Source organism: Crocuta crocuta, unplaced genomic scaffold, assembly GCF_008692635.1.
Source record: "Crocuta crocuta isolate KB4526 unplaced genomic scaffold, BGI_CrCroc_1.0 scaffold142, whole genome shotgun sequence".
Taxonomy (NCBI): Eukaryota; Metazoa; Chordata; class Mammalia; order Carnivora; family Hyaenidae; genus Crocuta; species Crocuta crocuta.
The window spans coordinates 2,901,908-2,927,626 of NW_027528892.1; the positions used below are offsets into that span (position 1 = coordinate 2,901,908).

The 25,719-nt window shown below is 48.4% G+C and overlaps 3 protein-coding genes across 4 annotated transcripts in view; all 3 read left to right on the forward strand.

Moving 5' to 3' along the window:
- LOC144225754 (uncharacterized) lies at nucleotides 1–7,538 on the forward strand. 2 transcript variants are annotated; one of them, XM_077757013.1, is made up of 4 exons: nucleotides 1–228; nucleotides 1,365–1,406; nucleotides 3,953–4,079; nucleotides 5,899–7,538. In XM_077757013.1, exons 2-4 carry the CDS (start codon nucleotides 1,371–1,373, stop codon nucleotides 7,443–7,445), a joined length of 1,710 nt encoding a protein of 569 aa, XP_077613139.1. In that variant the 5' UTR covers nucleotides 1–228; nucleotides 1,365–1,370; the 3' UTR covers nucleotides 7,446–7,538. The 2 variants fall into 2 exon arrangements, with proteins under 2 accessions (XP_077613139.1, XP_077613140.1); XM_077757014.1 differs by lacking the exon at nucleotides 1–228 and having other exon boundaries at nucleotides 1,283–1,406.
- LOC144225761 (uncharacterized) overlaps nucleotides 4,030–25,719 on the forward strand; it is a 27,801-nt gene continuing 6,111 nt past the window's right edge. Inside the window, exon 1 of the mRNA XM_077757031.1 lies at nucleotides 4,030–4,079. The gene's annotated coding sequence lies outside the window, so the exon portion shown is untranslated. The remainder of the gene's footprint in view (nucleotides 4,080–25,719) is intronic.
- LOC144225764 (uncharacterized) lies at nucleotides 10,344–13,448 on the forward strand. The gene has a single exon (XM_077757034.1). The coding sequence runs from the start codon at nucleotides 10,405–10,407 to the stop codon at nucleotides 11,836–11,838; it is 1,434 nt and encodes a 477-aa protein (XP_077613160.1). The 5' UTR covers nucleotides 10,344–10,404; the 3' UTR covers nucleotides 11,839–13,448.

Here is a 25,719-nt window from a genome sequence, read left to right on the forward strand (position 1 = left end):
CTGAGCCAATGAGGGCCTGAGAAGGCGACGTTGACCGGGTGGGGGCGGCACTTCCGGTGCTCCTTGTCGGTGTCCTTTCGGTTGCTCTTGGTTTCACGGGTTCAGGGTTTCTAAGGCGCGTGGTTGGCGCGGAGGTGAGGGAGCGGGAGGGCGCAGGCAGAGTCGCCGTCCCCGCCCGGCTCTTCCCACCGGTCGGAGGCGGAGGCCGCGCCGGTGAGGCCGGCGCAGGTAGGGGCTGGGACCCCCNGGCCCCCGGCCGGGAGCGGAGGACGTCCTGGTTCGGGGTCCGGGTCCCGCCCCTGCGGTGGGGCTCGCAGCGGCTCCTGAGTGGGAGCTGGGGGGCGGGGCGGAGTGTCGCCTGCANTCCGACCGAGGAGGAGATCTTCAGATGGTGAGAGAGAGGAGGGCATGGGAAGCAGGTGCTGGCATCCCTGATGCTTCCTTCGGAAAAGAGCAGATTTGCTATAGGAAAGATCCTCCTCCCGCGTCTCTAGGAACGGAGACCTTGGTGGGGGGAGAAACTGCCCTTTGGTGGAGCCAGAGTTGTGTGCTGGTGTAGACTCTTCAACTGCGGGCTCAGGCGACCCTCAGGACCACTGTCTGTGGAACAAGGGAAATGTCCTCCAGGCTGATGGGGCGCCAAGGTCCCACACAGGGTACTGCTTGTCATCTACACCGCTCAGGGCAAGAAGGATGAGCCGCTGGCCAGTCCAGGGCCTCCAACAAACTCCCTTTTGAGGATTACATAGCAGCAGGTCTGGTCGCCGTGTGGACCAGTAGCTTCTCTGCCTGCCCAACCTTTTCCTACAACTGGTCCACTTAAATTGTGTAAAAAATGTGTTGACTTACGTACTAATTAATATTCCTCTAAATATGTATGCGTGGGTAGATAATTAAAAATGAACCTATTCAACAAGTTAAATTTATGCAAACACTTCATAATTTACTTGAGATTAATTTTAATCTATTTACAATATGAAGTTTGATCTGTGATATCTTCTGAAATTGTAAAAAGCTATAAAGACCTTAAATTTCAAAACCCTAGCACTTCATTTGCCCTATGGCAGATGGATTCTATGGACAGAGCTGTTACATAGCATGTACTCCTGACATTTCGGTACCAATATTAACCTATGAGGTTGGAAGCATTCTTATCCCAATAAGTATTTCCCCCCCTTAGGCTCAGTCCTTCTCCAGGGTTACCCTGCCAATAAGAGGCAACACTGTTTATTGAGGAGCTGAACTTAGACCATGAGGCTGAGGTCACTTTGCTCAGGGAAGGACATGGGTGGTGGTCCAGCTCAGTTCAGAAGACCCTTCCACAGCTCCCCATTTCAAATGGTCTCCTGGTCTCCTTCCCATAGGGCCCCATGGCGGTGGCAGAAATGCTTATGGACCCCGTGCAGGTGAGTGGAGGGTGTCACACCTTTCAACCATCCCGATTGGCACCCAGGTGGTTTTGGCACCCTGTGTGTATGCCCCCAGGGAGTGGCAGTGTCCTGCTCCAGGAACCTTCTCCTGTCCTGGTCGCTCTCGAGTCTGAAGACCCTGTGCTTCTCTCCGGCCCAGGATCCTGTATTTGGTCTTAGATTGTATGTGGAGCGGCTCCCATTCCTAGCAAGTGATGTGGTCAGATGTGGCAGGGAATCCTGGCTGCGGGATCCAGAATGTTCACGTGCCTGTGGGTGAGACTTAGCTGGGATGTTTGCAAACTGCAAGTCTCTCTCATATCTGGTGAGAATGGGGAGCCAGGCTGGGGGTGGGTAGGGGTGCACGGGTACCAGACCCTGAGTGACAGCCTGGGGTTCTGGGTCTCCAGTGTGAGGTAGGTTGGAAGTAGGGAAGGTTGGAAACAGAAGAGGAAGGTGCTGTGACCCAGATTGTAACAGGCTCCGTTGGCCGCGGAGTGGAAGACAGGTGGGGGTGTGAGGGCAGGGAGGCCCGGGTGAGAGTCCAGGTGAGCATCGTGGCTACAGAAGAGTGGTGGCTGTGGAAGCAGAGGAGCCGTCGGTTTCTGGGTGTGTGTTGAATGTTGAATCAGAGCTGCTCCTATTTTGTGATGTAGAGACCCGGGGAAGTGAGGAGGCGGGAGAGAGGGAAAGGTCGGGGGTCCCCCCTGGGGTCTTGGCCTTGTTCTGAAGGATGGGTGCTTCAGCTAAACTGGAGGAAGCCAGCCATAGGAGGAATTTCCAGGTGAAATAAGGGGACTTCGTTTTTGTCTTTGTCACAGATATTTCAGGGGCCCCAAGGGGAGGTGTCACGTAGGCACTTTGTTACACGCAGTCTGGAGCTGCAGAGTAGATTTGGGTTGGAAGCAGCCACAGCGTGGGGGCCGGGGCGTGGGCTCGGATGAAGATGGGTCAGATCCAGGAGGCCTCGGCTCTGGGTCGTGGCAGCGATGCCCTTAGAGGAGCAGGGATGGAATAAAGGGTGTGATCTGAGTCCTGGGTTCCTTGATTGGGCACCTGGGTGGGGTTCTGGGCCTCATAAAGCTGAGGAAGCTAAGCATCTATGTGTGAGTTGTGTGTGAGAGAGAGAGAGAGACAGAACAGAGAGGGAGAGATGGTGGGTGTAGGAGTGAGAAAGTGTTCTGAGACTTTGAGACTTCAGTGCACGTGAGCTAGATGTTGAGAGGGCAGTAGATCAGCTTGAAGAGCTGCCAGGCCTAACATGGCGTGGACTTGTGGGTGGGGACATAAGTGTCCTGGCCTTCAGAGGAGAGAAGAAGGTTCCCACTGCTTATGGGACGGTTAGTTATGGGACGGTGGGTGAAATACATAGGCAAAGGGGCAGAGGGTATGTGAGGTCTTCACATGGGCAGGGTGCCTGAGGATGAGACAAGACGTGGGGCCTAGTAGGGGGACCTTTGAAGCGAGGCCAGGGGCCAGCTTGGCACTGGGGGACCTGGGGACTCGCCGTGTTCAGGGGCAGGACTGGGCCTTAACGGACCCCGGATGCATTTGCCATGCACTGCCTGGGTTCCATGTGCAGAATGGCCTATGGGGAAGTGAAGGAAATGCCAGCGTGGGCTGGGGGTGTCTGGGGAGGTGTCTGTGGAGGGGTCAGCGTCAGGAGAGAAGGGAGTCCACGAGCGATATCCAGGTGAGGAGGAGTGTGAGTGGCTCCGGGTGCTTAAGGTGGAGGGGTGAGTCCAAGTTCATTGGAGAGTCTGAGTCTTCCCTCTCAGACACGGGGGACCCCAGGGTAACTAGCCGGTGGGAGAGAGGGAGACCCCCGCATCCCCGAGCCCCCAGGCTCCCTTTTATGCTGTGCCCTGGACACAGTGATCAGTGGTAATGAGGGCAGACGCCCATGCCACCAGCAGCTGGTGAGTCTTCCATGTTGGGAAGCCGGGGAGGAGGGTGAGCAGGGATGGGTGTGGGGGGGGAGGACCGAAGGTCCAGGCGAGAGAAGTGTATCAGGAATGGCACCCGCAGGATTTTAGTCCACGGAAGTGGGCAAGTGATGACGTGGAGACTGATGTTGCCGAAAGAAGGTTTTTATTCTATTTCTCAAGGAGGCGGGAGCACACCGTGTGACACGGCCACGTGGGGAAGCGCCGGATTTGGTTAGAAGGCATAAACCCCAGCAAAGGGAATCCTTAGGGCAGAGCATTTATTTGTCTTTGTGGGAGAAATGAAGGGTAAGGGAAAAGCCTCAGGATGGGTATTTTGTAGAATTTTAGTGGATCTGGGGTAGAGGAGGTGGTTGTCTGGTACCTGGCCCCAGCTGATTGAGGGCACAGGAGGTGTTGACTTGGTGTGTGAGTCCGTGAAGGAGGTGGGTCAGAGTGTGGGCTCTGGGTTTCAGAGGAGACCCCAACAGATGTGGATCCTAACAGCCGTTGGTTTAGCGCCGTAATCAGTGGATGGCAAATAGATAAATATAGAATCCCCAGGACGCAGTCGACACAAGAAGCTGTTCGGGAGCCAAAACGTTCCAATCTTGGCAGAGCCGTGTGGTCTTCGAGGACGTGGCCATACACTTCTCCCAGGAAGAGTGGGGCCTCCTTGATGGAGCTCAGAGACTCCTGTACCGTGCTGTGATGAGGGAGAACTTTGCGCTGCTGTCGTCCCTAGGTAAGGCCCTCACGCCGAGCCCCGCGTCCCAGGCTGGGCTCTGTTCTGCCCCTTCTCCCCACGGGCAGCTCTGTCCTTCCCCCAAGACCAAAGGTCCTGCCTCCTCTCCTGGTCTCCTGGCAGAACTGGGTAGTGTGCCCTGCACCCGCTCCGCGCCAGCCGGTCCCAGGGCGCGGAAGTCAGAAACGTGGATGTTTGTCTGAGAGACCCCTCGGACCTTGCGTGTCCCTGGCGTGGTCACCTGGTCTAGATGCTTGGAGCCGTGGCCCCCCAGGCCCCCCCGGACTCGCGCTGGCATTTCTTGGGCGCTCTTGCCTGTGTCAGGACTTTCAGGCCCAACCTAGTTACTAATGTGGGGGCGCTGGCTTGTTTCTACGGTGTCTCCTCTGAAGTCCTTGTAATTGTAAGATGTTGGATGTCCTGTGTTGGGTTGTTTCGGGCGCATCCTGGCCATTGCTTTTCCTTTCTTTCACCCAGGACTGGCCTATTGCAGGTGCCATGAAAGTGCTCACTGGAGCCATGGGGAGGACCCTGGGTGCCTAATAGGCAGACATTACTACATCAGGGGCAAGAGACACCCAAAAGTACATGGCCCTGGTGGTATGGGGCTGGGGAGAGGTGTGTGTCAGAGCTGGGAGTCTGTCCTTTGTCCACCATCGTTTGGTGCCAGGACAGGCCAGATCTCATTTCTTTTATCTTTTTCCTTTTTTTTTTTAACGTTTATTTATTTTTGAGAGAGCAAGAGACAGGCAGAGTGTGAGCAGGGCAGGGGCAAAGAGAGGGAGAGACAGAATCCGAAGCAGGCTCCAAGCTCTGAGCTGTCGGCCCAGAGCCCGATGCGGGGCTCGAACCCACGAAGTGTGAGATCATGACCTGAGCTGAAGTCAGATGCTTAACTGACTGAGTCACCCAGGCGCCCCACCAGACCTCATTTCTACCTCTCCTTTCCCGTTTTCACTTCTACTCTGAAGTCTGGTCCCCTTTCCACCACAATCCAACACTTGTTAGCCTTCACCTCTTGTTCTGTTTCATCGCGGCCTTCGCAGGGCTCTCCAGCATCTGACTGTATGTAGGATATCGTGAGGTCTGCACGTGTCCTTAAGTAGTTCCTGAATTGCAGTGTCTCTGTTGTCGTTAGGTAGGTATTTCTAGTCTGTCTACTGTTTCCTCCACGGTGCTCACCAGTCTCCAGCAGACGTAGCCCTTTGCCCAGGAGTGACCTGAATCCCTGTCTCTCCTCCCGACAGGCCACCTGCTGTGTTTTAAGTGTTTGTGCCCCATCCCCAGCCCCACCCCCACCACCAATTCCTCATGCCCAGTATAGGGGTGTTAGGAGATGGCACTCTGGTCATGAAGGCAGAGCTCTCATGGGTGGGGCTAGTGCCCCTGTAGAAGAAACCCCGCTGACGTCTCAGCCCCTTCCGCTATGTGAGGACACAGTGAGAAGTTGACAGCCTAGAAGAGGACTCTCACCCCACCATGCTGGCACCCTGATCTCAGAATCCCAGCCTCCAGGACTGTGAGAAATAAATCACTATTGTTTATAATAAGCCACCCAGTCTGTGGTATTTTGTCGTAGCAGCCCACATGGGGCGAGACAGCACCCCTCCCTTGTGTCCTTCCCCAGGGTCAGGGCTGTACTGTCGTGGGCGCTGGCCAGGCCTTGCTCTGCACAGCAGGCCCTCTCACCATCTCGAGTCCCCCAGCCCGTGAGCTGTCCCATGGCCTCGTCCATGGGGTGTCTGATGTGCATTCCCGACAGGGCTCCCTCTTCCCAACAAGGTCAGCGTGCGCTTGAGCAGCATTTCTCTGCTTACAGGTTGCTGGCCTGGAGCCCGGGACGAGGAGGTGTCACAGGTCAGGATTTCAAAGCCAGGTCCATCCATCCAGGAGGCCCAGCCCTGTGAGACATGTGGCCCAGTGTGGAAAGACATGTTGCCCTCGGCTGAGCAGGATGGAATGTACCCTGATAGAGAGCTATACATTCGTGGGACAAACCAAAAGGAACAGATTGAAGATCAGTTTTCCAGAAGGGAGGAGGGGAGGCCTTCCTCTGCAATGAACGACAGTGTTCAAGTGGCTGAGAGTAGCTGCACACGCAGCCAAGGCAGGAAGGACTTCCCAGCCCGCACAGGCCTGCCCCAGTACCTGGCCCCTCGCAGTGTGTTGAAACCACACAGGGACCCTGAGTGCGGGGAGGCTTTTGAAAGTGCACAAAGTGATTACAAGTGCATTCAGTGTGGGAAGGCCTTCAAGCAAAAACAGGTACTTGTCGAGCACCAGAAAAGCCACACTGGAATAAGACCCTATGAGTGCAGCAAATGTGGGATGGCCTTCATTAGAAAGTTCCACCTTGTTCAGCACCAGAAAATTCACACTGGAGAAAGACCTTTTAAGTGCAGTGAATGTGGGAAATTCTTTCGGTACAACTCCACACTCGTTAGTCACCAGAGAGTTCACACTGGATTAAGCCCTTATGAATGTAGCAAATGTGGGGAATTCTTTAAGTACAATGCCAACTTCATGAAACATCAGAAACTTCACAGTGGAGAAAGGCCTTATGAATGCAGAGAATGTGGAAAATTCTTCAGGTACAACTATAGACTCATACGACATGAGAGGGTGCACACTGGAGAAAGGCCGTATGAGTGCAACGAGTGTGGGAAGTTTTTCAGGTACAGCTCCACGTTCATTAGACATCAGAGAGTTCACACGGCAGAAAAGCCTTATGAGTGCAGTGAATGTGGCAAGTTCTTTCGGTACAATTCCACACTCATTAAACATCAGAGGGTTCACACTGGAGAAAGGCCTTATGAGTGCAGAGAATGTGGGAAATTCTTTCGGTACACCTCTACACTCATTAGACATCAAAGAGTTCACACTGGAGAAAGGCCTTATGAGTGCAGCTTGTGTGGGGAATTCTTTAGGTACAAGTCCAAGCTCATTAAGCATTGGCAAAATCACACCGGAGAGAGGCCTTATGAGTGCAGTGAATGTGGGAAATCCTTTAGGTACCACTGTAGACTCATTAGACATAAGAGAGTTCACACTGGAGAAAGGCCTTATGAGTGCAGCGTGTGTGGGAAGTTCTTTCGGTACAACTCCAACCTTATTAAACATTGGAGAAATCACACTGGAGAGAGGCCTTATGAGTGCAGCGAATGTGGGAAAGCCTTTAGTCACAAACATATACTTGTGGAGCATCAGAAAATCCACACTGGAGAAAGGCCGTACGAGTGCAGCAAATGTCAGAAGGCCTTCATTAGAAAGTCCCACCTCGTCCATCACCAGAAAATCCACAATGAAGACAGATCTATGAGCACCAGAAATGTGGGGAATGCTTTAGATACAACTCCAACCCATTAGCAGAGAATTACACCTGTAAAGCAACTTGTAAATGCAGAGAATATGGTGAATCTTTTAGGTACCACTTGAAACTCATTACCGTGGAGAAGCACCTTATGAAGTACAGTAAAACCTTGGTTTGCGAGCATAATTCCTTCCAGAAACATGCTTGTAATCCAGAACACCCATATATCAAAGTGAATTTCAGGAACCAGTGGCTCACTTGTGATGATGTGACGTTGGGCGGCTCGTACTATTCGAATTGCAAGACATCGCTCATTTATCGAGTTAAAATTTATGAGAAATATCTGCTCATCTTGCACAACACTTGCAGAACAAGTTACCCACAATCCAAGATATTACCATGTAGTGAATGTGGGAAATTGTTTTGGTACAGTTCACCGATCATTAGACACCAAGAGGTCACTGGAGGAAGACCTTGTGAGTGTAGTCAACGCGTGGTCTTTAGGTGCAGCTCCAGCCTCATTCCATATCAGAGAATTCACAATGAAAAAAGACCTTGTTTGTGCTACAAATACAAGCATTTGTTCATCTAAAAGTCCAACCTCATTTGGCCCTAAAAAGTTCACATCAGAGAGTATTGCAAAGGGAGAAAGGCTTCAGCCAAATACCTGCTCTCATTTATTCCTGGGAACTACCATAATATAGTTCTTTGTTTTATGTGTGCGTTGTGCATACATAGCACAGCTTACCCTCTCTTTGAATTGTGCAGTTTAGTAGTGTTAAAAATTTCACGTATTTGTGCAACTAGTTTCCAGAATTCCTTTCCTCTGGCAAAACTGAAACTAGACCCACAAGACAAGCTTCTACCTGCCCCCCACCACACCTGGCAACTTTGTTTTTATACTGTGTCTCTGTGGATTTGACTGCTCGGAGACCTCATGTGAGTGGAGTCCTATAGTATTTGTCTTTTTGTGACTGGCTTATTTTGCTTAATACGGTTTCCTCATTTGTCAGCATTTCCTTCTGTTCTGAGAAGGAATCAGAGTTAACATACCGAAGATATTGGGAAGGGTGTCGATGGAGTCAGTAACAGCTTTGCCAGGTGTGATATTTCTAGAGGAAGAGGAGATCCAGATTTCGTATGGAATCTTTATTTCTTAACAGCTTTATTGAGGTATTGGCAGAAGTTAAACTGCAGTTATTAAAGGTGTAGAATATATTTTCATATACGTATGCACAGTGGGAGCATCGCCAGAGTCATGATAATTAAGAATCCATAGCCCCTATATAGAGTTCCTTTGGCCCCTTTGTACTTCTCTCCCTCCCCAGTCCTGTGCAACTTTGCTATCCCTAGGTGGGCACTATCATTTGCATTTTCTAGAATTTTATATAAATAGAATCCTGCACTTACTATTGTATAGCTGTTTTCATTAAGTGCATATATGTATTTTTAGTATTGTCTGTGTTGCGTTTGCAAAAACANAATTGTAAGATGTTGGATGTCCTGTGTTGGGTTGTTTCGGGCGCATCCTGGCCATTGCTTTTCCTTTCTTTCACCCAGGACTGGCCTATTGCAGGTGCCACGAAAGTGCTCACTGGAGCCATGGGGAGGACCCTGGGTGCCTAATAGGCAGACATTACTACATCAGGGGCAAGAGACACCCAAAAGTACATGGCCCTGGTGGTATGGGGCTGGGGAGAGGTGTGTGTCAGAGCTGGGAGTCTGTCCTTTGTCCACCATCGTTTGGTGCCAGGACAGGCCAGATCTCATTTCTTTTATCTTTTTCCTTTTTTTTTTTAACGTTTATTTATTTTTGAGAGAGCAAGAGACAGGCAGAGTGTGAGCAGGGCAGGGGCAAAGAGAGGGAGAGACAGAATCCGAAGCAGGCTCCAAGCTCTGAGCTGTCGGCCCAGAGCCCGATGCGGGGCTCGAACCCACGAAGTGTGAGATCATGACCTGAGCTGAAGTCAGATGCTTAACTGACTGAGTCACCCAGGCGCCCCACCAGACCTCATTTCTACCTCTCCTTTCCCGTTTTCACTTCTACTCTGAAGTCTGGTCCCCTTTCCACCACAATCCAACACTTGTTAGCCTTCACCTCTTGTTCTGTTTCATCGCGGCCTTCGCAGGGCTCTCCAGCATCTGACTGTATGTAGGATATCGTGAGGTCTGCACGTGTCCTTAAGTAGTTCCTGAATTGCAGTGTCTCTGTTGTCGTTAGGTAGGTATTTCTAGTCTGTCTACTGTTTCCTCCACGGTGCTCACCAGTCTCCAGCAGACGTAGCCCTTTGCCCAGGAGTGACCTGAATCCCTGTCTCTCCTCCCGACAGGCCACCTGCTGTGTTTTAAGTGTTTGTGCCCCAGCCCCAGCCCCACCCCCACCACCAATTCCTCATGCCCAGTATAGGGGTGTTAGGAGATGGCACTCTGGTCATGAAGGCAGAGCTCTCATGGGTGGGGCTAGTGCCCCTGTAGAAGAAACCCCGCTGACGTCTCAGCCCCTTCCGCTATGTGAGGACACAGTGAGAAGTTGACAGCCTAGAAGAGGACTCTCACCCCACCATGCTGGCACCCTGATCTCAGAATCCCAGCCTCCAGGACTGTGAGAAATAAATCACTATTGTTTATAATAAGCCACCCAGTCTGTGGTATTTTGTCGTAGCAGCCCACATGGGGCGAGACAGCACCCCTCCCTTGTGTCCTTCCCCAGGGTCAGGGCTGTACTGTCGTGGGCGCTGGCCAGGCCTTGCTCTGCACAGCAGGCCCTCTCACCATCTCGAGTCCCCCAGCCCGTGAGCTGTCCCATGGCCTCGTCCATGGGGTGTCTGATGTGCATTCCCGACAGGGCTCCCTCTTCCCAACAAGGTCAGCGTGCGCTTGAGCAGCATTTCTCTGCTTACAGGTTGCTGGCCTGGAGCCCGGGACGAGGAGGTGTCACAGGTCAGGATTTCAAAGCCAGGTCCATCCATCCAGGAGGCCCAGCCCTGTGAGACATGTGGCCCAGTGTGGAAAGACATGTTGCCCTCGGCTGAGCAGGATGGAATGTACCCTGATAGAGAGCTATACATTCGTGGGACAAACCAAAAGGAACAGATTGAAGATCAGTTTTCCAGAAGGGAGGAGGGGAGGCCTTCCTCTGCAATGAACGACAGTGTTCAAGTGGCTGAGAGTAGCTGCACACGCAGCCAAGGCAGGAAGGACTTCCCAGCCCGCACAGGCCTGCCCCAGTACCTGGCCCCTCGCAGTGTGTTGAAACCACACAGGGACCCTGAGTGCGGGGAGGCTTTTGAAAGTGCACAAAGTGATTACAAGTGCATTCAGTGTGGGAAGGCCTTCAAGCAAAAACAGGTACTTGTCGAGCACCAGAAAAGCCACACTGGAATAAGACCCTATGAGTGCAGCAAATGTGGGATGGCCTTCATTAGAAAGTTCCACCTTGTTCAGCACCAGAAAATTCACACTGGAGAAAGACCTTTTAAGTGCAGTGAATGTGGGAAATTCTTTCGGTACAACTCCACACTCGTTAGTCACCAGAGAGTTCACACTGGATTAAGCCCTTATGAATGTAGCAAATGTGGGGAATTCTTTAAGTACAATGCCAACTTCATGAAACATCAGAAACTTCACAGTGGAGAAAGGCCTTATGAATGCAGAGAATGTGGAAAATTCTTCAGGTACAACTATAGACTCATACGACATGAGAGGGTGCACACTGGAGAAAGGCCGTATGAGTGCAACGAGTGTGGGAAGTTTTTCAGGTACAGCTCCACGTTCATTAGACATCAGAGAGTTCACACTGCAGAAAAGCCTTATGAGTGCAGTGAATGTGGCAAGTTCTTTCGGTACAATTCCACACTCATTAAACATCAGAGGGTTCACACTGGAGAAAGGCCTTATGAGTGCAGAGAATGTGGGAAATTCTTTCGGTACACCTCTACACTCATTAGACATCAAAGAGTTCACACTGGAGAAAGGCCTTATGAGTGCAGCTTGTGTGGGGAATTCTTTAGGTACAAGTCCAAGCTCATTAAGCATTGGCAAAATCACACCGGAGAGAGGCCTTATGAGTGCAGTGAATGTGGGAAATCCTTTAGGTACCACTGTAGACTCATTAGACATAAGAGAGTTCACACTGGAGAAAGGCCTTATGAGTGCAGCGTGTGTGGGAAGTTCTTTCGGTACAACTCCAACCTTATTAAACATTGGAGAAATCACACTGGAGAGAGGCCTTATGAGTGCAGCGAATGTGGGAAAGCCTTTAGTCACAAACATATACTTGTGGAGCATCAGAAAATCCACACTGGAGAAAGGCCGTACGAGTGCAGCAAATGTCAGAAGGCCTTCATTAGAAAGTCCCACCTCGTCCATCACCAGAAAATCCACAATGAAGACAGATCTATGAGCACCAGAAATGTGGGGAATGCTTTAGATACAACTCCAACCCATTAGCAGAGAATTACACCTGTAAAGCAACTTGTAAATGCAGAGAATATGGTGAATCTTTTAGGTACCACTTGAAACTCATTACCTTGGAGAAGCACCTTATGAAGTACAGTAAAACCTTGGTTTGCGAGCATAATTCCTTCCAGAAACATGCTTGTAATCCAGAACACCCATATATCAAAGTGAATTGCAGGAACCAGTGGCTCACTTGTGATGATGTGACGTTGGGCGGCTCGTACTATTCGAATTGCAAGACATCGCTCATTTATCGAGTTAAAATTTATGAGAAATATCTGCTCATCTTGCACAACACTTGCAGAACAAGTTACCCACAATCCAAGATATTACCATGTAGTGAATGTGGGAAATTGTTTTGGTACAGTTCACCGATCATTAGACACCAAGAGGTCACTGGAGGAAGACCTTGTGAGTGTAGTCAACGCGTGGTCTTTAGGTGCAGCTCCAGCCTCATTCCATATCAGAGAATTCACAATGAAAAAAGACCTTGTTTGTGCTACAAATACAAGCATTTGTTCATCTAAAAGTCCAACCTCATTTGGCCCTAAAAAGTTCACATCAGAGAGTATTGCAAAGGGAGAAAGGCTTCAGCCAAATACCTGCTCTCATTTATTCCTGGGAACTACCATAATATAGTTCTTTGTTTTATGTGTGCGTTGTGCATACATAGCACAGCTTACCCTCTCTTTGAATTGTGCAGTTTAGTAGTGTTAAAAATTTCACGTATTTGTGCAACTAGTTTCCAGAATTCCTTTCCTCTGGCAAAACTGAAACTAGACCCACAAGACAAGCTTCTACCTGCCCCCCACCACACCTGGCAACTTTGTTTTTATACTGTGTCTCTGTGGATTTGACTGCTCGGAGACCTCATGTGAGTGGAGTCCTATAGTATTTGTCTTTTTGTGACTGGCTTATTTTGCTTAATACGGTTTCCTCATTTGTCAGCATTTCCTTCTGTTCTGAGAAGGAATCAGAGTTAACATACCGAAGATATTGGGAAGGGTGTCGATGGAGTCAGTAACAGCTTTGCCAGGTGTGATATTTCTAGAGGAAGAGGAGATCCAGATTTCGTATGGAATCTTTATTTCTTAACAGCTTTATTGAGGTATTGGCATAAGTTAAACTGCAGTTATTAAAGGTGTAGAATATATTTTCATATACGTATGCACAGTGGGAGCATCGCCAGAGTCATGATAATTAAGAATCCATAGCCCCTATATAGAGTTCCTTTGGCCCCTTTGTACTTCTCTCCCTCCCCAGTCCTGTGCAACTTTGCTATCCCTAGGTGGGCACTATCATTTGCATTTTCTAGAATTTTATATAAATAGAATCCTGCACTTACTATTGTATAGCTGTTTTCACTAAGTGCATATATGTATTTTTAGTATTGTCTGTGTTGCGTTTGCAAAAACATGGCACTGAATGACTGGCAAGGCTCTGTGTTATGTATTAGAGGGGCGCTGTTCATAAACAACAAAGGTGCTAATAATCACTGATTGTAAGAGTGGTTTAGAATGAGAAAGTGAAATTAAAGTAAATTTAAATTCAGTTTCATTTGAGTTCATTATCAATAAAAAATTTTGAACCATCTGAAACACCTTTCTGGAGAATCCTTGTTTGGCTTCTTTTTTCTAGTAGTGTCTTTAAAACTATGTCTTTGTATCATAAAAGTTCCTAGAGCATTAAAAAAAAAAATTTTAATTGTGTAAAATACACATAAAATTTACTATCTTGCCATTTTTAAGTGTTCTGTTGTGTATTGGGCTCTCAGAGAACCATCAGGGTGTGTGTGGAGAGAGAGGGGTGGGGCGGGGGTGGATATGTGATTTAAAGAATTAGCTAAAGCATTTGTGATGGCCGGCAAGTGGAAAATCTGCAGAGCAGGCCAACAGGCTGGGGACCGTGGAAGAGTTGCAGTTCAGGCCCAAAGGCAGTCTGCTGGTATGATTTCTTGCTCGAGGTCATCTTTTTATCATGTCCTCTTCAAACCAGGTGACTTATTGAGAAATTTGAACTTTAGAAAGGGCAACAGGCATTATAAAATAGGAAATGGAAAGAAAACAGTTTGGGAGCGATACGTGGGAAACGATTCAAGATGCCATTCTGATTGTATCATTCAAACCTCACCATGCACAAAACAATGCAAAAAGTAAGGTAATTATATGTAAATTTATATTTACATTGAAAACTTTCTGTTTCATAAAGCTCATGACTATGGAACAACTGAAAAAGTGTAACAGGTATATAATGACAATACCAGAAGGAAAAGACAGAGAGGAATGGAGGAAATGATTGAAACAATAGCGACTGAGACTTTACTCCAAGTTTACCCAAATTTAGACGTCCAGGTACAGATCTGGAAAGCTCAGAGAACACCAAGCAGGAAAGATGCTAAAAGAAAAAACACACAGAAATCGCATTTTTCAAACAACAGACGATCAAAGATAAAAAAACAAAAACAACTCCGAAACAGGTCAGAGAAAGAAAACACTTTATTTCTCGAGGAACAAAGATAATGACACCCAACTTCTTAGAAACAATGCAAGAAGAGTGGAGTGCAGTATTTAAAGTGTTGAGAGAAAAAAGACCCATCAATCTAGAATTTTGTACCCTGTGAAGTTATACTTCAAAAGTGGAGAAATAATTTCTNCAAGAAAAAACACACAGAAATCGCATTTTTCAAACAACAGACAATCAAAGATAAAAAAACAAAACTCCGAAACAGGTCAGAGAAAGAAAACACTTTATTTCTCGAGGAACAAAGATAATGACACCCAACTTCTTAGAAACAATGCAAGAAGAGTGGAGTGCAGTATTTAAAGTGTTGAGAGAAAAAAGACCCATCAATCTAGAATTTTGTACCCTGTGAAGTTATACTTCAAAAGTGGAGAAATAATTTCTCAAACAAAAGTGGAAAGTTTGTTGGTAGATCTTCCTTGAAAGAAATGTTAAAAGAAGTCCTTTAGAGAGAGGGGAAATGGTATAGCTCAGAAATTCACATCTACAAAGAAAAATACGTGAAGGTACAATAAGAACTATTTGTCTTATCAATTGAGCTAACAGATTAGTTTGTCAAAACAAATAGCAACAATGCATTTGAGTATATATGTGGGAATATATTTAAGTGAAATGAATAACAGCAATGATGCAAGGAATGAGAGGAATTAGTATTTTGTTATACTGAGGTACACACACTACCTGTGAAATGGTAATGTTATCTGTTAGCTGTAGATGTATACTGTAAGCTCTAGGGCAACCACCAAACAAAGTAAAAAAGAAGTACAACTGTTAAGAAAGGAGAGCAAATGGAATCCATAAAATGCTCAATTAAAACTACAAAAGGGAGGGGTGCCTGGGTGCCTCAGTTGGTTAAGTGCCCCACTCTTAATTTCGGCTCTGGTCATGATATCATGCTTGGCAAGTTCAAGTCCCCAGTCGGGCTCTGTGCTAACAACATGAAGCCTGCTTAGGATTCTCTGTCTCCCTTTCTCTGCGGCTCCCCTGCTCACTCTCTCCCTCTCTCAAACATTTCCTTAAAACTACAAAAGGGAGAAAAAGGGTGGAAGACAAAAATAGGAACGAAGTACAAGAGTGAATTGCCAGAGTGAATCAAAACATGTTGTCTACAAGAAACCCACTTTAAATATAAGTACATGTCTGTATAGATAAAAAGTGATTGGATAGAGAAAAATGTACCACGTAAACACTAAAAGAAAGCAGAAGGAGTTGTATTAATTTTAGACAGGCAGGCTTCCATGGTCAAAGGGCATGCATATCTTGGCAGGAAATGACATGTGGTAAGGTTTCAGATTCTTACAAGTGGGAAAATCAGTAAAAGGAAACTTCATTTAGGATGGAGTTGCAAGGCCAGCAGGAGAAGTTCTCACTTCCAGCACTTCAATCGCACACCCAACAGGAAGAGTAAAGATGGACCCTGCAAGTCCATTCCACTTTACTATCCCCTCCGGAGGAAGAAAGATTTCTTCCTCTACATCCAACTTCAACAGCCTAGCCAATGAGAGGCAGTCATAGCTCAGTCCATGAGAATCCATTATACTTCTAACTCCCACTTCACTCCAATGGACTTTTAGTTTATAACAACCCAGCCCAATTCCCTTCCTGTATAAAAGGGAGGTTTCCTCCTTTGTTCTCAAGGCTTGCCTATGGCTTTGCCAAATCTTGCTTGTACCAGGTTACGATTCTCAGATGTTCTCAAATAAGGCCATCTTTTGCTGGTAAAATAATTGGCACTTTTATTTTTAACGTTAACGAAAGAAATGGAACATATCTAAGAAATGATGTTTTAAATAATATCTCAATAAAAGTGTTGCTAGGTTGGAACACAGTCACTGGTTATCCATGCCAGACAGATATTCCTCCTCCAACTCCCCATTATGCCATCTAGGGTTTTTTCTTTCTCATCCTTGACCTTGCATATTGAAGGTCATTAAACAGTTGACGTGTATTTGGTTTATTATTATTATTTTAATTTCTGAGAGAGAGAGAGACCGTGTGAGCAGGGGAGGGTGAGAGAGCGAGGGAGCTACAGAATCTGAAATAGGCTCCAGGCTCTGAGCTAGCTGTCAGCACAGAGCCCTACATAGGGCTCGAACCCACGAACCTTGAGATCATGACCTAAGCTGAAGTCAGACGCTTAACGGACTGAGCCACCCAGGCGCCCCTTGGCTTTAAAAAGAAAACCACAGGCCCAAAATGTGTCACTTAGGCCTGAGTCCTCGAACTGGGGCTTAATACCTAATCTAACTGCAATTTCAACTTTTCCCAGAAATGTAGATTTAACCAGTCAGGAATTTTCTGATCAGCGCCAATGTAGTAATCTGCTACAGGGGCCCTCTCCATCCTCCAAAGAAGGTAAGGTCATCTGCATGCTTTCCCCCTAAGGAAAGGCAACCTTGCCTAAAAACCCCTTTGCTAATAACTTTCTGACCCCAACCTCCTCCCTATAAAATCTTCCATTTTGCACAACTCCTCAGAGCTCCCCTCTACTTGCTGAATAGGACACAGCCCGATTGATGAGGTATTTAATAAAGTCAATTGTATTTTCAAAATTACTCAGTTGATTTTATTTTTTAGCAATAGTCTGGTTTGTTCCTTTGGTGGTGTGGCCTTTGGGAATTTCCTGTGCTTCCCCGAGTCTGTAATAACAGATCTCTATTTGGGGCAGGTGTCCTAGACTACACTCAGTGGAAATCTGGGAGTCGGCGACCCCATGCTGCATCACAGGGGTCCAGGAACTACATTTCCGGTGCACCCTCATGTTGTCCCATTGCCGCCATCCCTGAAGTCAGGGAGGACCTCGTCCCCTAGACGGCGGGCAGCCGCCTGGGAGTCACGTGTTACCCAGAAGGCTCCACGGCAGGCAATGGTGGGAGCTGAGCCAATGAAAACGCAGCAAGGAGCCCGGTGCCTGCGCTTGTGGGGCGGGACTTCCGGTGGCGTTCCGCCGGTGTTGCGGGTCCTGTGTTCTTGGGCCTCTTGACCTGTGTGGGGTCTCGGCAACGCTGGGTTGGTTCCGTGCAGATGGGCAGTGGCAGAAGAGGGGGTNCCCGAGGCCCGGATGGAGGGGCGCCCGGCCAGCACCCTGCAGTCAGGCCCGCTGGGCGGGAGCAGAGGGCGTTCTCGTTGGGGTCCCCTCCCGCCTGTCGGGGCTCCGGAGTGCAGGTGGTGAAGTGAGTTTGCAGGGGCGGCGTGAGCAGCTGCGGGCTGTAGAGGGCCGAAGGGGCGGGGGTGGGAGGGGCTGCCATTTGCTGACTGAGACGTGTGTTAAGATGCCCGGAATATCATTCTGCTCTATATGTGGTCTCGGTCCATAGTTCCTGGTTCTTGGCTTCCAGAACTGTTGGAATTTCCTAAATGTTGACAGGGATAAACTTGCATTTTGTTCTGTGAAGAAGGTGATTTTTGGAAGCACCTAAGCTGTTTGCCTGGAGAACCAACCTGGTGGTTAGAGGGCTGGAACTTTCGGTCTTTCCCCACCCCCCCCCGCGCTCCTGGGAGAGGGGAGATGGGCTGGAGGTCAAACCAGTAGCCAGTGGCCCATGACTGAGTCAGCCGTGCTTGTGTAACGCAGCGTGCAAAGCACCCTGAAGGAGGGGTTCCGAGAGCTTCGGGCTGGTGAGCCCCGGAGAGGGGAGGAGAGGGGCGCTCCTGGAGACCGCAGGGGTGCTCTGCGCCCTGTCTCCACAGCTTGCCGCGTGTATCCCTTCCATCTGCCTGTTTCGGAGTTACATCCTTTTCTAATAAACTGGTGATCCTGCAAGAAAAATGTTTCTCTGAGTTTCGTGAGCCATTCTAGCAAATCAGTTAAACCTGAGGAAGGGGTCTTCGGAAGCTCCGACTTACAACCAGTCAGTGAGAAGCAGAAGTAACGAGCCTGGGCTTGCCGCTCGCAGCTGAAATGGCAGGAAGCTGAGGGCAGGGGCACCGCCTTGTAGGCCGGCACCCTTAACCTGTGACTCTGATGCTAATTCCTGGTACATGGTGTCAGAGTTGAAGTGGAACCTTGGACATCCTTCTGGCTTTTAAGAGTCGTTTGGTGTTACTTGAGATACCCCAGGGACCTCCCCCCAACTTCACACACACACACACACAGGCATTACGGCTCCAGGGACCTAATTTAGGGGTATATACGTATTTGAAGTTTAGAGGGAAAAGGGAATGTGAAGCCAGCGAGGAGGAGGACAACCCGGCAATAGACTCCAGGAGAATTTTTAATTGGTTGGGGCTGGACCAGACCCGCGGCAGTAGAGGAGGGATAGACCCGCGGCACCTGGGTGGCTCAGTCGGCTAAGCATCTCGGCTCGGGTCATGATCTCCTGGTTCTGAGTTTGGGAACGACACTGAGAGTGTGGAGCCTCCTTGAGATTTCTCTCTCTCTCTCTCCCCGTCTCCCCCCCCCCCCCCCCCCCCCCCCCTGCTCACGGTCTCCCTCTCTCTCAAAATTAATTAATTTTTAAAATTTTGGGTAGATCATAAAGTTAGAGTCAACAGGATTTCCTGCTTCGTCCGGAATGTCTGTGAATAAAAGGAGGGAGTGAAAGACCATCCGAAGTTTTTATTTTTGCCTGGACATTTGAAAGAAGAGAGACGGGGAAGTCAGTGCAAGGCGCGAGTTTCACAGAGAAGATTTTGAGTTATATCTTGGACATGTATTCTGAGAGGCCTCAAGATGGAGATGAGACTTCTCATGATAGGTGGGCGTGAGGATTTGGAGGGAAGGGAAGAGGGCTGGTTTGGAAATAGACGTTGAATGGTGGGGACCGCGGACTGGGCCGGGTCAGAGCCTCATGATCAGATTGAAGAAGGAGGATCTTAAGGTTTTTTAGATGGGTCCTGCAGTGGGGCAGGGGAGGCCAGGGCACAGGCGGATGTGTACTCCCGATGCTCTTTCAGGGATGAGGTGGGTTCCGGCCTGTGTGTGGAGAGACCACGGTCCAGATGAGGTGAGGTGGTGGCAGGCAGACTGAGGTGTGAGTCGGTGTGTGAGTCGGTGTGACTCTTCCCCCTGCAGGCTAAGCAGCCGCTCAAGACCACTCCCTGTGGAACAAAGCCAAGGTCAGCTGGGTCCCAGACCAGGGCACTGCTGCCTCACCTTCCATCCACGGTCCAGTCCAGGGCTGCCCGCATGCCCTCTTCAGAGAGTATGGCACAAGCACTATGTACTACTCAGTGCCCCCCTTAACCTAAGAGTGTAGGAAACAGCTACTGACTGGAACACTAATGAAGCAGCATTCCTCCAAATACATAGGCACAGGTCGGCAACTAGAAATGAACACACTGAATTACTTAAATTTATCCACACACTTAATAATTGGTGTAAGAGTTAACTTTTTTTTAATGTTTTGTGTTTATTTCTGAGAGAGAGAGAGCATGAACAGGGGAGGGTGAGAGAGAGAGGGAGACACAGAATCTGAAGCAGCTCCAGGCTCTGAGCTGTCAGCACAGAGCCCGATATGGGGCTCAAACCCACGAACCGTGAGATCATGACCTGAGCCGAAGTCGGACGCTTAACTGACTGAGCCACCCAGGTGCCCCAAGAGTTCACTTATTTTTAAGTATTTGCTTATGATGTAAGTTTTGTGCATCATATACTCTTAAAACCTTAAAAAGTGGGAAAAATACACACACAAATTTTAAAAAAATTTAATGTGTATTTATTTTTGAGAGACAGCGCAAGCAGGGGACGGGCAGAGAGAGAGAGGGAGACACAGAATCCGAAGCAGGCTTCAGATTCCGGAGTGCTGACAGCTCAGAGCCTGACTGTAAGATGATGACCTGAGCTGAAGCCGGACACTTAACTGACTGAGCCGCCCAGGAGCCCTTTACACCCAGATTTTTAAAGCTCTCCCACTTCGTTTGCACTGAAAACATAGACAAAACCATTGATGCTGCTGAGAGTCCTAGCTGATACATAGCGTGTGCTACTGATGTGTGATATCAGTATCACCCTGTGAGGGGAGAACAGTCTCGTTCCCATCGTATGGGATAAGGGCACAGGCCCTCAGGGAGGGTCAGTCTTTCTCCAGAGTCACACGGCTAGTAAGAGGCAGCAGTGAGCCCTGAGCAGCTCAGCTGGGACCATCAGGCTGACCTCGCTTTGCTGGAGGGAAGAGCAGGCCTGGTGGTTCACCTCAGCTTTAGGACCTTACCATGGTTACCCGTTTCCCGCGGCCTCCCTCCTTCCACAGGGGCCCTTTGGAGGCAGAAATGCTCGTGAACCCTGCTCCCATGAGTAGAGGGTGTCCCCGGCTCCCACCCACCCTAATTTTCACCCTAATTTAGATGTATGTAGGGGATGGTGATGTTCTGAGAATCCTTGCCTATTCCTTTCTGTCTCAGAACTGACCATCCTGTGGTTGCACAAAGCGCAGGGTCTTGAATGCAATCTGGGTTCTATGGGTCAGTTCCATTTCTGACAAGTAACTGGGTGAGATGTAACATGCATCCTGGGCACAGAGCCAGAATGTTCAGATGCTTGCAGGTGAGACTGACCTGGGATTGTTGAGGGAGCTCCACAGTCCTGTTCCATCTGATGGGCTGGGGAGCGTGGTAGCCAGGTGGCAGCGTGGGAGGCCAGGCCGTTCTCAGGGCGGGCCGAGAATGACAGTGTGGGTTCTAGGCCTCTAACCTGAGGACAGTGGGAGCCAGTGAAGGTTTGGAACTGAGGAGGGAGGGGATCTGATCCCGATTTTAATGGACTCCCATGGCCTCAAAATGGAAGACAGACTGGGAGTCTGTAGACAGACACGCCAGCAGGTGAGTGCTGCTGGTGGCCTGACGGGGAGGTGGGGTTGCCTTCTGCACAGAGTTCCCACATTTTCTGATGTGAAGAGTGAGGGAGCTGGGAGACGGGATGGAAGAGGGAGTCAGGGACAGGCCCACTTTTTGGCCTTGTTTGAAAGAATGGATGTTCCATCATTTAGGATGTGGGAAGTCAATGGTATAAGAGATTTGCAGAGGAAATATGAAGGCTCAGGTCTTGGCCAGGTCAGAAATGTTCCAGAGACTTTGAGTGGACGTGTCTGGTTGGCTATTGGACCCACAGATTTGGAGTTCAGTGGAGGCAACCACAGTGTAGTGATTGGTGTATGGACCCCAGTAGAGCTGTGGATCAGGTTTCGTACGAGTCATCTTTGTGTTATGGGTGGCAGTGCCATTAAATGGGACCAGGTAGGGGAAGGAGGGGCCATCTCTGTGTCTCAGGTGGGCGCCAGGCTGGTTGGGGGGTGTACATGTGAGGTGAAGGGCGGTGGGTCATAAAGCCTTCTGATGGGACAGTGGACATAAGACCGTTGTTGAGGTGCCCCCACAGTGAAGGTCAGACACCAGGGCAGGATAGGGCCCGTTACCTCTCTGTGAACTTGGCAAGGTTTTCTGGTGACTCTTGCCTGGATTGTTTATTCAGGCTGGTAGATTAGTTGGGTGGAGGAAATGGGATCGGCCAGAGGCATTTCGAGTCTGAAGCTTTGAACAAGAGGCGGTGAGAGGTCAGGATCGCTGCTGAGAGTGTGAGACCATCACACAGGTCTCTGTGGCTGAGCTAAAGCAAGAAATGGAGGTGGGCGGGGATACTTAGAAATGAGCGCCTGCTCTCTGGTGCCGGGGACTTTGGTGTTACAGTGCAAGACTCTGGCAGATTAAGAGGCCGCTGCATTGGCCCTGCCTGGGTTCTGTGTGTGGACTGGGCATGTTGGAGGGTCAAAGAAATGCCTACGGTGCGGGCCTGGGGGCTGCAGGGGCGTTGCCTTGCCTGTCCGAGGTCGGGTGCCCCAGGCCTTCCCATCCCAGCAACTTCAGGCACTGGTCTAGTCGTCACCACTTGCAGGGACCACTGGAGTTTTTTTTTAAGACCTTCCTCTGAAGTTCTCGTAAATTTAGACATGGATGTGCGGTGGTCACTGTGGGTGGGTGTCAGCCACTCTTTCCCTGTCTTGCCCAGGTGGTTTCTCGCACTGAGCAACAGGAGAGCCCCAGGCACCTGACAGGGTGGACATCACTTCCCCAATATCCAGAGACGCTCAAAAGAACATGGCCCTCACACGGAGCATCTGTTCTGTGTCCATCCCTGTACGATGCCTGGGACAGTGGCCACACCTCATTTGTAACTTTTCTTTCCCACTCAAATCCCAACTCTGCCTTTCAGCTCTCGTCCTTTCCCTTCCACTGCTTCCTTGAAGGATTCTAACATTTCATCTATGCTTAAGATGGTGTGAAATCTGCCCATGTCCTTAAATGGTCCTTGAACACCAGATACTGTCATGAAGTCACACGTGTTTTGTTTTGTTTTTAAATATTTTTTTATTTATTTCTCGGAGAGAGAGAGAGACAGCGTGAGCAGGGGAGGGCCAGAGAGAGAGGGAGACACAGACTCCGAAATTGGCTCCAGGCTCTGAGCTGGCAGTCAGCACAGAGCCCGACGCGGGGCTCGAACCCACGAACCGCAAGATCATGACCTAAGCGAAAGTCGGACACTTAACCGACTAAGCCACCCAGGCGCCCCAACACACGTGTTTTTTAAATTAATTCATTTTTTAATTTACATCCAAGTAAGTTAGCATATAGTGTAACAATGATTCAGGAGTAGATTCCTTAATGCCCCTTATGCATTTAGCCCATCCCCCCTCCCACAACCCCTGCAAGTAACTCCATAACTCCAACCTACTGTTTTTTCTCCATATTTAAGAGTCTCTTATGTTTTGTCTCCCTCCCTGTTTTTATATTATTTTTGCTTCCCTTCCCTTATGTTCATCTGTTTTGTATCGTAAATTCCTCAGATGAGTGAAGGCCTATGATATTTGTGTTTCTCTAATTTCGCTTAGCATCATACCCTCTAGTTCCATCCACATAGTTGCAAATGGCAAGATTTCATTCCTTTTGATCGCCAAGTAAGCAAACTCCATTGTGTGGACATTTGGGCTCTTTCCAAACTTTGGCTCTTGTCGATAGCGCTGCTATAAACATGGGGGGGGGGCAGTGTGCCCCTTTGAAATAGGACACCTGTATTCCTTGGATAAATATCTAGTAGTGTAATTGCTGGGTCTTAGGGTAGTTCTATTTTTAAGTTTTTGAGGAACCTCCATACTGTGTTCCAGAGTGGCTGCACCCGTGTGCATTCCCACCAGCAGTGCAAAAGCGTTCCTCTTTCTCCGCATCCTCACCAGCATCTGTTGTTGCCTGAGTTGTTGATGTTAGCCATTCTGACGGGTGTGAGGTGGTATCTCATTGTGGTTTTTATTTGTATTTCTCTGATGATGAGTGATGTTGAGCATCGTTTCATGTGTCTGGAAAAGTGTCTATTCATGCCTTTTGCCCATTCTTCACTGGATTATTTGTTTTTTTGGGTGAGTTTGATAATCCTTTATAGATTTTGGATACTAACCCTTTATCTGATGTCATATTTACATATGTATCATTTACAAATATCTTCTTTGCTTATGTTTTAATTGGGTAATGTATTCTTTGTTATTGAATTATGAGTTCTCCCCTCTGTATGTTGCATTTTCATTCTGTTGATTGTTTACCTTGGTGCACAACAATTTTAAATTTTGATATAGTCCACCTTACCAATTTTTTTCTATCTTTCAAGTCCAGTGTGAGAAAGCTTCCTTCCTTCTAAGTTATATGGTTTGAGAACCATGTGTAATTCTTCATTTTTATATAATGGTATAACATACCCCAAACTTTTGCATGTGGTATATTCAGTTTTCCTTGTGCCTTTTCTTCAAATGGCTGGTCTTTCCCTATTGAAGTCCTTTACGGCTACATCCAAATCATTTGACCATCTGTGAGAATTTATTTCTACTTATTTTTTGCTCTCAATTCTATTACATACGTGTATATGTATCAGGATCTCATACCAGAATCACAGTGTTTTGATATATACTTTAAAAAATTGTGTCTTAACTCCTCTTTGAAGACTGGCATGAAGCCAGTCAGTTCCTCTTTTGAAGTAGCTGATTAATTCCACACCCCCAAATAATCCCCATATCAGGCCCTCATTGCCTAATCAGCTCAGAACCAGGTACCATAAAGCTGAGCATACCCTATGCCCTGGAGTCTAAGAAATTGTTAAACCTCGCGTAAGCTACTCCTTCCAGCTCCAGCTTGCTGTCACTTTGTCCCTCACTACAGGCCCTGTTGGGTTCTGCCTGACCCTCTCTTGTTCCCAGCTGTAAGTCACAAAGAGCTTTGCCTTTCATCTATTTGAGTGGTATTTGTTCTCACCTGCCATCCTCCTCCTCATCAACAACAAAAATAAAACCTTTAAGTTTTACATAACATCTACACACTCAGAAGAGTACTGTGTATGCGGTGAATGTTGTAGTTTTCAGCCAGTAGCCTTTTTTCACTGAGCACCAAGAAGTTCACAATGTCAACATATTGAGAGGTTAGAAGTCAGCCAGAATTGCACCTCCCATATCCAGCTGTCCTTATTAAACAGCTAAATACGTGGGGCAGTTTCCTGAACGCTCCCACTTTTCAGACCTGCCTGGGGCTCCGGGGTCCTTCCCAGAGTTATGGCACCGCCAGTGTCTATCAGAGAAGCCATCCCTCTTCTACCAGTGTGTTACGTTTGTTTCTTAAATGCTCAGGGAGACCAGCAGATTGCTGTGCTCTCTTGCTTAATCTGGAGTAGTCACCAGGGCTGTTGAGGCCTCAGTACTTATCCTTTATCCCCCTATCAGTTTGGGTGGGTCCATCACCCAGCCTTGGACAAGGGGACTTTAGCTGGCTTCACCTCGCAGCTCACAGAGGTTTCCCTTCTTTGGGGGCATTATTGTCTCTTACTGTCTCATGAGATTTGTAATGGATTTTTCTAGCCACTAGGCTACCCAAAACAGGAACTCTCTGGTCACCCCACTGGCTTTCGTGATAGTAAAAGTCTTTTTCTTTAAACTATATTTACTCTATTCACTGTGGGTGAGAACAGAATTAGACTCTGACAGAATGAAAGAGTGAACCAGTTTTTGCGGGGCACCTCTGGTACCCCTGGACTCTCAGTCCAGATTTGGCTCAGTTTGCATTGCTACATGATGTATCCTGGGAAAGTTTATAGGATTTCTGCATTCTTGGTGTAAAGAACATCTGCAGTTCATCAGTCTGCTAGTCTGCTGGAGGGTGGGGTNGGTTTCTTCGGGAGTAGTCTCATTCCTGACCAGTTATTAGGAGCAAACTAAACTACAAGGTACAGGAAGCGACGAGCGTATCTTTGGCACAGGAAGAACCAGAGTCAGAAGGAATCCAATGGAAGGGTCAGAAATACACTGAGACATAAACATGGACATAATTTATCCCTTATTCTTCCCGTTCGTTGGACTGGGGGAAGCTCCTCCAGCACAGTGAGACCCT